Source organism: Macaca mulatta, chromosome 11 (assembly GCF_049350105.2).
Source record: "Macaca mulatta isolate MMU2019108-1 chromosome 11, T2T-MMU8v2.0, whole genome shotgun sequence".
Classification (NCBI taxonomy): domain Eukaryota; kingdom Metazoa; phylum Chordata; class Mammalia; order Primates; family Cercopithecidae; genus Macaca; species Macaca mulatta.
In genome coordinates this window covers 102,465,556-102,479,701 of record NC_133416.1, presented here as the reverse complement: position 1 = coordinate 102,479,701, position 14,146 = coordinate 102,465,556, and the positions used below count along the sequence as shown (strand labels likewise).

Below are 14,146 nucleotides of genomic sequence, written 5' to 3'. Positions count from 1 at the left end.
TTTTTTGTATTTTTGGTAGAGACGGGGTTTCACTGTGTTAGCCAGGATGGTCTCAATCTCCTGACCTTGTGATCTGCCCGCCTCGGCCTCTCAAAGTGCTGGGATTACAGGCGTGAGCCACTGCGCCTGGCCACTTATTTGTGAAAAGTGTAAACCCTGGCGAATTTATTGAGAGGTTGGCAAGCGGGAGGGGAGAATTTCAGGTCCAGAGTTAAAATGTTTCATTAATTCTATATGCCAAATGCATTGCAAAAGAAGTTTTATGTGCAATATCTAATTAAAGTCTCATAACTATTATACTTACTTAGCAGATGAGGAAAATCAGTCTGGCCCGAGGAAACACAGTAAATAAGGAACAAGGGCTTGGATCCAGGATTCTGATTATCAAGCATGTGCCTGCCAATCACGGTGGCTCATGCCTATAATCACAGCACTTTGAGAGGCCCTAGTGGGAAGATTGCTTGAGCTCAGGAGTTCAAGCCAGTCTGAGCAACATGGTAAAACCTCGTCTCTACGAAAAATACAAAAATGAGCCTGGCATGGTGGCACATGCCTATAGTCCTAGCTACTCGGGAAGTTGCCATGAGCTGAGATTGGGCCACTGCGCTCCATCCTGGACGACAGAGGGAGACCCACAACACATGCCTCTCTCCACATGCCTCACCTAGGATGCGCCAGCTGTGGGGAAATGATAACCGAAAGTGGACAGTGGGACTCTTAAATCCAGAATAAAATTAGCTAAGGTCTCCTGGGGACTTTTAAAATAAATGGATTGTGTTTATAATGATGGTATTGGAATAATTCTAAAGACTATTTAGAATTTTGTTACAATTTCCAGACATCTGCTTAGTATAATTGCTAAGTTTAGAGATCAAACTAAAAGGTTTAAGATAAATATGATTTGGTATGTTTGAATATCAAAGAATCGTCTCAGCCACGATTTTTTATTTTTAATTTCCTATCTAGGTGAGTGGGGTAGGAGGAAGGGGGTACTTTCGATTTGTAATTCTGCATGGGAAATACAGCTGTGCAATCCGTATCATTTTAGGAAAAAGGGGGACTGGGGATAAAAGCTTGTTATCAAGTTATATGTGTATGTATTGTTTTTCCTGCTCTGGACTGTAATAGGATTTCCGGGATGCAGTAGCTCATGCTTCCAGGCAACTTGGGAAACCAGTGATTGAGGACCGGATTCTAAATCAGATCCTATACTACTTGCCTCAGCTGTATGAGCTCAACCGGGATCTCCTGAAGGAACTGGAGGAAAGAATGTTGCACTGGTAAAAATGGACTGTTTTCAGATTTTCCTAGTGTTTCCAATTTTAGATGAAGCCGTAAGGGCCCCACATGTGACAGAGATGTATTGTTCATTACATTGAGTTGCTTCAATATATTGTCTTTGCAGTTACCCATAGATTGATTTTGTTGTGTTTTGTTTTGTTTTTGAGATAGATTCTCACTCTGTCGCCCAGGCTGGAGTGCAGTGGCACAATCCCGGCTCACTGCAACCTCTGCCTCCCAGGTTCCAGCGTTTTTCCTGCCTCAGCCTCCTGAGTAGCTGGGATTACAGGCGTGTGCCACCACGCCTTTCTAATTTTTTGTATTTTTAGTAGAGATGAGGTTTCACCATGTTGGCCAGGCTGGTCTTGAACTCCTGACCTCAGGTGATCTGCCTGCCTCAGCCTCTAGTGCTGGGATTACAGATGTGAGCCACTGTACCTGACCAGATTGATTATTTTCAGTGGCCCAAAATTCACAACCTTGGCACACCAAGCTCAATACTATTATTTTGAACAAATCTTTGGTAATGCTGCCTCAGAAGCAACATGCAGCCAATTTATATTTCTGTAGGTGAACTTGGACAATCAAGGTTTTTGAGATTAAGTGTGGATAGATGCTGTATTCACATTGGAATAGTTTCTAAATGTTTTATTTACCTTCTGGAGCTGCAGGTCATGAAACTCCCTTTCCAGTTTTGAAAAAGAGGCCATTCACTGAAATAATAGGATGGTTGTTTTGGAAAGGCAATTTTTTTTCTTTTGAGATGGAGTTTCACTCTTGTTGCCCAGGCTGGAGTGCAATGGCGCGATCTCAGCTCACTGCAACCTCTGCCTCCCGGGTTGAAATGATTCTTCTGTCTCAGCCTCCTGAGTAGCTGGGATTACAGGCGCATGCCACCATGCCCGGCTAAGTTTTGTATTTTTAGTAGAGACGGGGTTTTATCATATTGGTCAGGCTGGTCTCTAACTCCTGACCTCAGGTGATCCGCCTTGGCCTCCCAAAGAAAGGCAAATTTATATATGTATGACATCCTTGTAGAAGCTGTAGATTTCAGAATAGGAAAAGAATACCAAAAGGTTAGTATTGGGAGCCACTTCCACTAGGCTGAAGAAAATAAGTATGCAGAGGCTTTGGTGACTTCTGTGGAAATAATGTAGAAAGATTGGTCTAGGAGGATTGAATTTATTGTTGAAGACCATGGGGAGCACAACATGATTAGAACAAGACAATAGTGTCACCTACTTTCACGATCAAAATTTCTCTAAGCTTTCTTTATATATAAACCAGAAAAGTACCTCTGCTTGTTTTGCAAATATCTTGCCTCTATATGTTGGGTAAATATGGCACATAAGCAATTTATACTTAGCTGTAGCCTAAGTATAAAATAACACACAATTAAGGACTGAGGATTGACTAAAATGTAGTCTTTAAAGGTCATGATAGGCCGAGCGTGGTGACTCACGCCTGTAATCCTAGCACTTTGGGAGGCTGAGGCAGGTGGATCACTTGAGGTCCAGGAGCTCGAGACCAGCCTGGCCAATATGGCAAAACCTCATCTCTACTAAACTTATAAAAATTAGCCAGACATGGTGGCAGATGCCTGTAATCCCAACTACTTGGGAGGCCGAACTGGGAGGTGGAGGCTGCAGTGAGCCAAGATTGTGCCACTGCACTCCATTGTGGGCGACAGAGCGAGACTCCTTTAAAAAAAAAAAATGTCATGATAGAAATAAAATATAATTTGCCAGGCGCTGTGGCTCACGCCTTTAATCCCAGCATTTTGGGAGGCCAAGGCAGGCAGATAAGCTGAGGTCAGGAGTTGGAGACTAGCATGGCCAACGTGGTGAAACCTTGTCTCTACTAAAAAATACATCTTTTTTTTTCTTGTTTTAAATTAAAAAAAAAAAAAAAACCCACAAAAAATGGGGCTTATTTGCTTCCGATCTTTTTTTTTTTTTTTTTTTGAGACAGAGTTTCACTCTCTTGCCCAGGCCAGGGTTCAGTGGTGTGACCACAGCTCACTGCAGCCTTGACTTCGTTGGGCTTAAGTGATTCTTCTACCTCAGCCACCCAGGTAGCTAGGACTGCAGCTATGTGCCACCATGCCTGGCTAATTTTTTAGATTTTTTGTAGAGACAGGTTGCTCTGTGTTTCTCTGGCTGATCTTGTGCTCCTGGGCTCAAGTGATCCCCTTGCCTCAGCCTCCCAAAGTGCTAGGGTTACAGGCATGAGCCCCTGCACCCAGCCTCATTTTCTATTTATTAAAATATTTTTCTCTTAGGCTTCAAGTCAATACATATTCTTTGGTGTTAGTTGACTTTCTGAAATAACGTTTTTCCATTGACTTTTAACAACAATTGATGAAATATTTTATTTTCACATTCAAGAAGGTTTGCATATCTACTATGTGCTAGTCTGTGCTCTCAGTATGCAGAGGATATCACAGTGCACAAAACAGACATCCTGCTTTCATGGAGCAGACATTTAATAGGGGAAGGACCAGATAAATAGACAAGAAGCAGTTTCTGAGTTGCAGAGACCTGAAACAGGATGCTGTGGTAGCGAATGAAGCTTGGGTGGTCAAGGAAAGCCCTCTGTGAAGGTGGTATATTCATTACAGTGACATCTGAAAGAAAAGGAGGAGCCAGCCAGGGTTCTATATTTCCAGGCATGTGGAACCATTAGTGGAAGTCTGCATAGTGGCAATTAATTCCATGTCTCCAAAGAAGATAAGGCCAGTGTGGTGGGAGATAAATGGGGAAGAGGAAGAGAAGTGTGACGGGTCAGAAAGGGCAGGCCTTTGTGTGCCAGGTAAGGAGTTTTTCTTCTTTTTCTTTTCTTTTTTTTTTTTTTTTGAGGCAGAGTCTCACTCTGTCTCCCAGGCTGGAGTGCAGTGGCGCAGTCTCAGCTCAGTGCAACCTCCATCTACCAGATTCAAGCGATTCTCCTGCCTCAGCCTCCCGAGTACCTAGGATTACAGGCGCCTGCCACCACGCCCGGCTAATTTTTATATTTTTAGTAGAGACACGGTTTCACCATGTTGGCCAGGCTGGTCTAAAACTCCTGATCGCAAGTGATCTGCCTATCTCAGCCTCCCAAAGTGCTGGGATTACAAGCATGAGCCACCGCGCCCAACCAAGGAGTTATTTATTTATTTATTTATTTTTGAGACAGAATCTCACTTTGTTGCCCAGGCTGGAGTGCAGTGGCGCTATCTCGGCTCACTTCAACCTCCCCCTCCTGGGTTCAAACGATTCTCCTGCCTCAGCTCCCAGATACCTGGGATTACCGACACGCACCACCATGCCCAGCTAATTTTGTATTTTTGGTAGAGACTGGGTTTCTCCATGTTGGTCAGGCTGGTCTCGAACTCCTGACCTCAGGTGATCTGCCTGCCTTGGCTCCCAGCGTGCTGGGATTACAGGTGTGAGCCACTGCGCCCAGCCCTGACAAACATTTTTTTAAGACTCTCTCCTTGTGCTGAAGAATGGTTTGGAGAGGGCAAGAATGGAAGCAGGGAAACCAGTGAGAGTCCAGGCAAGATGTGATGGTGGCAGTGGAAATGGTGAAAAGTAGGCATTTTGAGGTATGTTTTCCAAGAAAAGAAAAAAAGATAAGTTGATGGCTTAGAAGTGGACTCTGCTTATCATTAGATATGTTAATCACTCTCTTTATATTTTTTGTGTATCTGTTCTCTGTCCATAGGACTGAACAACAAAGAATTGCTGATATCTTTGTAAAAAAGGGACCATATCTAAAAATGTATTCCACATACATCAAAGAATTTGATAAGAATATAGCCTTGCTGGACGAACAGTGCAAGAAAAATCCAGGTTTTGCTGCTGTTGTTAGAGAATTTGAGGTATTTGCTACCATCTAATGTTGAACACTTCTCTTTTTGTTGTTGAAACTTTAATAATAAGTTGCAGTCATGAAAACAAAGCTTGCAAACAAAAAAACGTTAAAAAGTAATCCCTTCAAAATCAAAGATGGAATTGAACAATTTAAATGGTGGGAACTCAAGCAATGTACGTGGCTTAATTTTGAAAATCTATTATTGCACATGGGAATATTTTGACTTGGAAATTTTTTTTTTTTTTTTTTTTTTTTTGAGACAGAGTCTTGCTCTGTTGGCCAGGCTGGAGTACAATGGCACGTACAATGGCTCACTGCAACCTCCATCTCCTGGGTTCAAGCGATTCTCCTGCCTCAGCTTCCCGAGTAGCTGGGATTGCAAGCACGTGCCACCACACCTGGCTAATTTTTTGTATTTTTAGTAGAGATGGGGTTTCGCCACATTGGCCAGGCTAGTCTCGAATTCCTGACCTCAGGTGATCCACCCTCCTCAGCCTCCCAAAGTGTGTTGGGATTACAGGCATGAGCCACAGTGCCTAGCCAGAAAGAATATTTTGATGGGACTTTTTTAACTGTGGTAAAATACATATAACACAAACTTACCATTTTAACAATTTTCAAATATATAGTTCAGTAACGTCAAGTACTTTGACATTCTTGTGCAACCAGATCTCCAGAACTCTTTTCATCTTGCAAAACTGAAAACTCTATAGGCATTAAACATTAACTCTCCATTCTCTCTTCCCTCCCAGCCCTTGGCAACCACCATTCTGCTTTCTGACTCAATGGACTTGATTAAGGAACATTTCTTAACTTTTAATTTAACTTACTCTTTTATCCTAACAACTAACTTACAGTGATGGATGGGAAATAGAATTTATGTTTCCCTTTAGATAAATAAATAACATGGCTTTGGTGCCAAAGTTAAGAGAAAGTAATAACCTGTTTAGAGTATGTGTCAGCCAAAGCTTTGACTTTTGACTCAGAGCTGTGAGTGTGGAACCCTGATTTAATTAGAGATAAAATCACAAGTCCCCTCCACCAATTTGGAGTAAAATTTGAGTACTGTATTTTAATACTTTTTTCTCTGTTTTGAAGGTTAAAAGATCAGTGAATTCCAGTCACACAAGACTAGAAATAAAACGGGATTTTTTTGTTTGTTTGTTTTTGTTTTTGTTTTGGGATGGAGTCCACCTCTGTCACCCAGGCTGGAGTGCAGTGGCGTGATCTTGGCTCACTGCAACCTCTGCCTCCCAGGTTCAAGCGATTTTCCTGCCTCAACCTCCCAAGTTACTGGGATTTCAGGCGTGTGCCACCATGCCCAGCTAATTTTTGTATTTTTAGTAGAGACAGGGTTTCACTGTGTTGGCCAGGCTGGTCTCGAACTCTTGATCTCATGATCCACCCACCTTGGCCTCTCAAAGTACTGGAACTACAAAACCACCTCACCCGGCTGAAATGAAAAGTTTTAAAAATATTATGGTATTGCTGATTTCTGATTTGTGCAGTAGACAAATAATTAAACTTTAAAGTCATCTGTAATTTTTTCTTCTTTTCCTCTCCTCTGTTGTCTTTGTGCTATCAAAAAACAAAGTGTGATGTAATTGTGGCAAGTGATGATTGACCCAGGTTTTGGTAAGAGTCCAGTGAGTTGTTGTGTTACCTTGTTAACAAAAGAAAACAGGGAACCATAAGGCCGGGAGAATTAGCCATCTGGGTTAATGATGCTTGAAGGAAAGATATTTTCTTAACATGAATTATCATTATAATTTTGTAATCACTCTGTGTACCAGACAGTGGTGGTACATATTTAGAAATTTTTTTTTTTTTTTGAGACAGAGTCTTGCTCTGTCGCCCAGGCTGGGGTGCAGTGGCCGGATCTCAGCTCACTGCAAGCTCTGCCTCCCGGGTTTAGACCATTCTCCTGCCTCAGCCTCCCGAGTAGCTGGGACTACAGGCGCCCGCCACCTCGCCCGGCTAGTTTTTTGTATTTTTTAGTAGAGACGGGGTTTCACCGTGTTAGCCAGGATGGTCTCGATCTCCTGACCTCGTGATCCGCCCGTCTCGGCCTCCCAAAGTGCTGGGATTACAGGCTTGAGCCACTCGCCCGGCCCATATTTAGAAAATTATAAAAGTCTGAGCAAATCTGACAAAACTTATCCACCAACTTGCGCTATGTTAGAAGCATGACATTGTTTTGTAGTTCTTAGGATGCAGGGACATTTTCACTTGGCCTTTTTGATGCCACCTTACAGTAAACTCTTAGGTTGGAGAAGGAGGGTGAGGCTCAGGAATGGGCAGAGATAGATGTCTCTTGTACATACTAAGAAAGAGAGGTTTCAAGGGATAACCAAATGTCTTTGTATTCAAGCCAAAATGGGGTTCCACAATCGATGTTCCTATAAACGCTGTGATTTGGGGGCTATCTTTTTATAAGGCCATTCATCTGCAAAAGACTTTTACATTCTTCAGACTTCTTAAAGAAGGGATACTTAGCAAGGCCACTTTTCAGGTTATCTTTACTTTCTACAGTTCTCCCCGCCACTACCATTATTTTGACTATATTGACCACAAGGCTCTGATTATTATTAGAATCCAATTCCTGGCAGTTGTATTTCTGCTGCCATATTTTGGGGGCCATGCATTTCCTTGGTCCATTGGGATTTGTTTGTATTTATCAATACAAGTGGGAGCTGCTGGGTAGGGTGGGCTCTAACTAGCCTAGGACCCAGACTGTGGCTACCACGCTCTTTGTGAGGGTTGTTAACAAGTTTTCCTAGGAGCAAGTGATTTCAGGGACTGCCTACAGGAAAGGGTGGAGGTTGGTGGTCAGTCTGGCTGGGGTTCACTCTCAGTGTGTCTAACAGCTGTACCTTAAAAGAGAGCCTCTCTACTAATCTCCTTCCAGAGTTGCTTGATGTTTAAAGTTTGGTTTCCTGAGCACTTGAATCCGGGTCCCTTGCTTCTTAGAAAACACTGTGTTTATTTTGGATGCCTTCTCCTTTCAGATGAGCCCTCGCTGTGCTAATCTGGCCCTCAAGCACTATCTGCTGAAGCCGGTTCAGAGGATCCCCCAGTACAGACTGTTGCTGACAGGTGGGCTTCTCCAGCATTTTGCCAACCACCCAGTTGGTTTATCCATCGTCCAACTCTTCTTGCCTTTATGAAACTCTGCCTTTCCTAAGAGTGCCTCTTTTTGTGTATCACCCCAGTCACCATGTTGCCTAATATGTGGATTTGTAGATTGCTTATGTACCTCACATATACAGTTGCCTGAACTGAACAGCTTTCGGTTCTTTGATCATCCATCCATGTGTGCATTTTCACCCCAGGGCATTCATATATGTAGCTATTTTTTATTCAGAACATCTTTGACCATCCCAAGCCCATATCCCTGCATCATTTTACCTGTCTAATATTAATTCCAAGAAGGTACTTTTGCTAGGTGCAGTGGCTCATGCCTGTAATCCCAGCACTTTGGGAGGCTGAGGCTGGCAGATCACGAGGTCTGGAGTTCGAGACCAGGCTGACCAACATGGTGAAACCCTGTCTCTAATAAAAATTCAAAAATTACCTGGGTGTGGAGGCGCACACCTGTAATCCCAGCTACTCAGGAGGCTGAGGCAGGAGAATCTCTTGAAAACGAGAGGCAGAGGTTGCAGTGAGCTGAGATTGTGCCATTGCACTCCAGCCTGGGCGGGCGACAGAGCAAGATTCTGTCTCAAAAAAAAAAAAGAAGGTACTTTCCCCAATTACTCAAGAATGGATTTTAGAGGGTCACTCCCACATATTTATATAGCACTATCATAGCCCTAGTTACTTGCCTCAGAAGGTCGTTATAAGGTTTGATTAATGAGCTAAATGTGGACAGTGCTTAGAATAGTACTATAGCTGGTGCAGTGGACACGCCTGTAGTCCCAGCTACTGGAGAGGCTGAGGTGGGAGGATCTTTGAGCCCAGGAGTTTGAGACTATCCTGGGCAACATAGTGAGACCGCTGTCTAAAAAAAACAGGAATAATGCTTTAATTATAACAAGTTCTAGGTTGGGCGGGGTGGCTCACGCCTGTAATCCCAGCACTTTGGGAGGCTGAGGTGGGCGGATCACAAGGTCAGGCATTCGAGACCAGCACGGCCAAGACGCTGAAACCCCATCTCTACTAAAAATACAAAAATTAGCCGGTAGTAGAGGGCACCTGTAATCCCAGCTGCTCGGGAGGCTGAGGCAGAGACTCGCTTGAACCCGGGAGGCAGAGGTTGCAGTGAGCCGAGATCGCACCACTGCACTCCAGCCTGGGCGAAAGAACGAGGCTCTGTCTCAAAAAAAAAAACAAAAAACAAGTTCTACTAAGTATTAGCTTCTACTGTTATTAGTAATAGTATTCTTATCCTGATGGTTATTTCCTTATCATGATAATAGTCTATCTTCTACTAGACTGTAAGCTTCAAGATTATAGAACTATGTCTGTTTAGTAAGGAAAAAAGAAGGAAAGAAAAAAGCAAAAACACTATGTTTGAGTGAAGGAACATGCTGTAATCAGGCCTTTGTATTCACTGGCTCTTTAAATCCTTACCATAGCCTTGCAAATACCAGTTTAATCTTCACAGATGACATAACAGGTTTATTGAGATTACATGGTTTAGTATCACAAAAAGACAAGTGTAGTCTCAGTACTAAACATAGTTACCCAACACCTACTACTAGGTTCTCTGGAATATTTGCTGAACTGTATTGGATGTACAGTGACTTAATATGCGTATATAATATGCCTTAAAATTGTATCAAGACGGACAAGAACATCAAAACTGTGGCCACGACCGTAAAGTCAATGTGTTGTAATTTTCTATAAGTAAATTTGGAGGTACTTGGTTTCTGTTACTCTCCTTAATAAATGGTGTGTTTGGTTTTCTTCTTTACTTTGCTCTCTTAAGCCAAGAGCTATATTGGAGGTAATAGGCGAATCCTGAAAAACCAGGATTTCCTCATTTCTCTTTAGGCAAAGGTTTCAGCACTTCACAGCTTGCCTAGTGACAGACTGCTCAAGAGGAAGACCTACCTTTTAGCCCCAGGACAGGCTGGAGTGCAGTGGTGCCATCTCGGCTTGCTGCAGCCTCCATCTCCCAGGTTCAAGCGATTCTCCTGCCTCAGCCTCCAGAGTAGCTGGGATTATAGACATGTGCCACTATGCCTGGCTAATTTTTGTATTTTTAGTAGAGATGGGGTTTCACCATGTTGGCCAGGCTGGTCTCGAACTCCTGACCTCAAGTGATCTGCCCACCTCAGCCTCCCAAAGTGCGGAGGTTACAGGCATGAGCCACCACAACTGGCCCTTAATTTAAATTTCTAACTATGAATCAGGCACTAGATTTCTCTCTGGAATGACATAAAGCCAACTGAATAATTTAAGGATATCCTGTCCCTCTGTACTTTCTTCTGCTTTTGGCAGAGATTTAGAATACACAGGACAAAGGGAAGTACTGATACACATGTTGTGTTTTTGCTAGATAAATTCAGTGCTGTCATAAACCAGCTATTGAATGGTGTAGGCTCTTTCCACAGCTGTCAAATGAAGTACTGTTCTCAGTGGCAAAAGACAGCTATGGTTTCAAATGGGAGGGGAATGGAGCAAGAATCTGAAAATTTAATGCACAGATTAATTTTTACATTTTATTTATTTATTTATTTATTTTTTGAGACAGAGTCTTGCTCTGTTGCCAGGCTGGAGTGCAGTGGCCCAATCTCAGCTCACTGCAACCTCCGCTTCCTGGGTTCAAGAGATTCTCCTGCCTTAGCTTCCCAAGTAGCTGGGACTACAGGTGTGTGCCACCATGCCCAGCTAATTTTTTGTATTTTTAGTAGAGACAAGGTTTCAACATGTTGGCCAGGATGGTCTTGATCTCTCAACCTCGTAATCCACCTGCCTTGGCCTCCCAAAGTGCTGGGATTAACAAGCATGAGCCACAGCGCCCAGCCATATTATTTATTTTATTTCACACACTATGACTGTTCTAAGGAGTGAAAAGTCTACATGTGTCAAATTTAGGTTTCATGCTTAGTTTGTTTTTGATTGAGAAAGGGTGAAATGACAAAGGCAGGTTTTTTAAAAGTCTGTTCACTAAAATAGGTTTTTTTTTTTTTTGAGACGGAGTCTCACTCTGTCACCCAGGCTGGAGTACAGTGGCCAGATCTCAGCTCACTGCAAGCTCCGCCTCCTGGGTTTACGCCATTCTCCTGCCTCAGCCTCCCGAGTAGCTGGGACTACAGGCACCCGCCACCTCGCCCGGCTAGATTTTTGTGTTTTTTAGTAGAGACGGGTTTCACCGGGTTAACCAGGATGATCTCAATCTCCTGACCTCGTGATCCGCCCGTCTCGGCCTCCCAAAGTGCTGGGATTACAGGCTTGAGCCACCGCGCCCGGCCACTAAAATAGGTTTTAACAGGTTCAGTGGCCTATGCCTGTAACCCAGCAGCTCAGGAGGCTGAACAGGGAGGATTGCTTGAGCCCAGGAGTTCGAGGCTGCAGTGAGCTGTGGTCATGCTACTGTACTTCAACCTAGGTGACAGTGAGAATTCCATCTCTTTTAAAAAAAAAAAGGAAGAATTTTGTTCTATAACACCAACATCATGTGAGCTTGAAGTTATTTTTAGTTTGAGCTACCTCTTATTTAATCTTAGATTGGAAAATCTTTTCCATTATTTATTTATTTTTTAATTAATTAATTATTATTATTATTTTTTTGGAGACAAAATCTTGCTGTGTTGCCCAGGCTGTAGTGCAGTGGTGCAATTTCAGCTCACTGCAGCCTCTGCCTCCCAGGTTCAAGTGATCCTCTTTCCTCAGCCTCCCAAGAAGCTGGGATTACAGGCACCTGCCACCACACCTGGCTAATTTTTGTATTTTTAGTAGAGACATGGTTTTGCCATGTTGGCCAGCCTGGTCTCAAACTTCTGACCACAGATGATCTGCCCATCTTGGCTTTTCCATTCGTTAATTGATGCACAATACCTTATATATAGTAGGCCCTCAATACTGGTGGATTTGGGAGGGGGGGAAAGTGATGAATGGCCTGGTCAAGGCCACAAAATCAAGACTAAAATTAAAGAAAGAACATAGACTTTGTATTCTTCATCCTGTGCCTTTTTTTCCATTGATTAAAATTCTTTCCTTCCTCCAAGCCTGACCTGAAATCAGGTCAGAAGTCCATTCATTTTGTAGCCATCTCTGATTGCTTCTGTTCTCCAACCTTGAGCTCAGGGAGCGTGTCTTATATCTATGATTTAGTGGCCTCCAAAATATCTGAGTCAGTGTGGGATATGTTGAAGCTGTTCAGGAAATAATTTAGACTGGTTTTAAGCTAGGTTTAAAACATCTTGCCAGGTGTGGTGTCTCACGCCTGGAATCCCAGCACTTTGGGAGGCTGAGGCGGGCCGATCACCCGAGGTCAGGAGTTCGAGACCAGCCTGACCAACATGGAGAAACCCTGTCTCTACTAAAAATGCAAAAATTAGCCAGGCATGGTGGCACATGCCTGTAATCCCAGCTACTCTGGAGGCTGAGGCAAGAGAATTGCTTGAACCCAAGAGGCAGAGGTTGTGGTGAGCCAATATCACGCCATTGCACTCCAGCCTGGCCAACAAGAGCGAAACTCCATCTCAAAAAAAAAAAAAAAAAAAATCTCATTAGCCAAAATGTTTTTAGTTCAAAGAACGACATTGAGACAACATTTTGGAGATCTAAGGTGTATTAGAGATGATATCTTCTCCTAAAAAGAAAGGCACAAGCAGAAAGGTGAAATGTTCTCCCAAGCCTACACAGCTTAATTGAAGCACCTGTATTCCTAAAATCCTAAGGATATTCCTATAACCTTGCAGGTCAATACTAAAGATTGGCTTTTTTATTTTTGTATTTAAGTGATCTATCCTGTTAACTGATGCTTTTTATTTTTACTTAAAATTTTCTGATTTTTCTAATACTGATTTTTGTAATGTTCTGATTACTGTCTACTTTGCAAGATATGTCTACTGTTGCTATGAAAGTACTGCTGTCTGGGCCCTGAGATTTTTTTTTTAAATAAATTTCATGTAGAAACAGGGTTTCCCCATGTTGTCCAGGCTGGTCTCCAACTCCTGGGGTCAAGTGATCATCCCACCTTAGCCTCGCAAAGTGCTGGCATCACAGGCCTGAGCCACTGGGCCCAGCCTGAGATTTTTTTAAGTTGGATTTTAAGTCTTAAATTTGCATCTTTCAAACATGTTAATTACTTTGGATAATAAAGCTCGAATGATTTAATCCTCCAACAACCTTGTGAGGTAAGTACTTTTATTTCCATTTTGGAGTTTGGATTGATTCCAAATGCACAGTATATACAAGAGCAGACAGGAGTGGTACTTCATTCATTTGAGGCAACTCCTGGCAACTTTAAGTTTCAGGCTGAGAAGGGGAAGGAGTCAGTACTCCTGATTCAATGTTAAGTAGGTTTGTGCCTCCCACTGAGATAATGCATAGATGATAAGATAAGATGGTTTCTTCTGGAATCCTTTTAGAAAAGATCAGTGGAAATTCCCAGATAGAGCAGTCTATCACTGCTGTTCAAATAACCATGTTATTGTCTTGCAGCTTTTTCTTTCCTGTACTTACTTTAGATTTCTTTTTTTTTTTTTTTTTTGAGACGGAGTCTTGCTCTGTAGCCCGGGCTGGAGTGCAGTGGCCGGATCTCAGCTCACTGCAAGCTCCGCCTCCCGGGTTTACGCCATTCTCCTGCCTCAGCCTCCGGAGTAGCTGGGACTACAGGCACCCGCCACCTCGCCCGGCTAATTTTTTGTATTTTTAGTAGAGACGGGGTTTCACGGTGTTAGCCAGGATGGTCTCGATCTCCTGACCTCGTGATCCGCCCGTCTCGGCCTCCCAAAGTGCTGGGATTACAGGCTTGAGCCACCGCGCCCGGCCTACTTTAGATTTCTATAGGGTATTCTATTTAGGCAATCTCTTCCTGCATTGTAGTAAAAAACTT

General features: G+C 43.1%; 1 protein-coding gene across 3 annotated transcripts in view; it reads left to right on the top strand.

Annotated features, from left to right (window-relative positions):
• The window catches only part of FGD6 (FYVE, RhoGEF and PH domain containing 6), a 134,179-nt gene that overhangs the window by 70,409 nt on the left and 49,624 nt on the right, over positions 1-14,146 (top strand). For all 3 annotated transcript variants that reach the window (XR_001448150.3, XM_015152456.3, XM_077954777.1), the window contains exons 6-8: positions 1,129-1,280; positions 4,987-5,143; positions 8,145-8,232. Coding sequence is in view for 2 of the 3 variants with exons in the window: in XM_015152456.3 (XP_015007942.2) it covers positions 1,129-1,280; positions 4,987-5,143; positions 8,145-8,232 (397 nt within the window). In the remaining variant the exon portion in view is untranslated. The remainder of the gene's footprint in view (positions 1-1,128; positions 1,281-4,986; positions 5,144-8,144; positions 8,233-14,146) is intronic.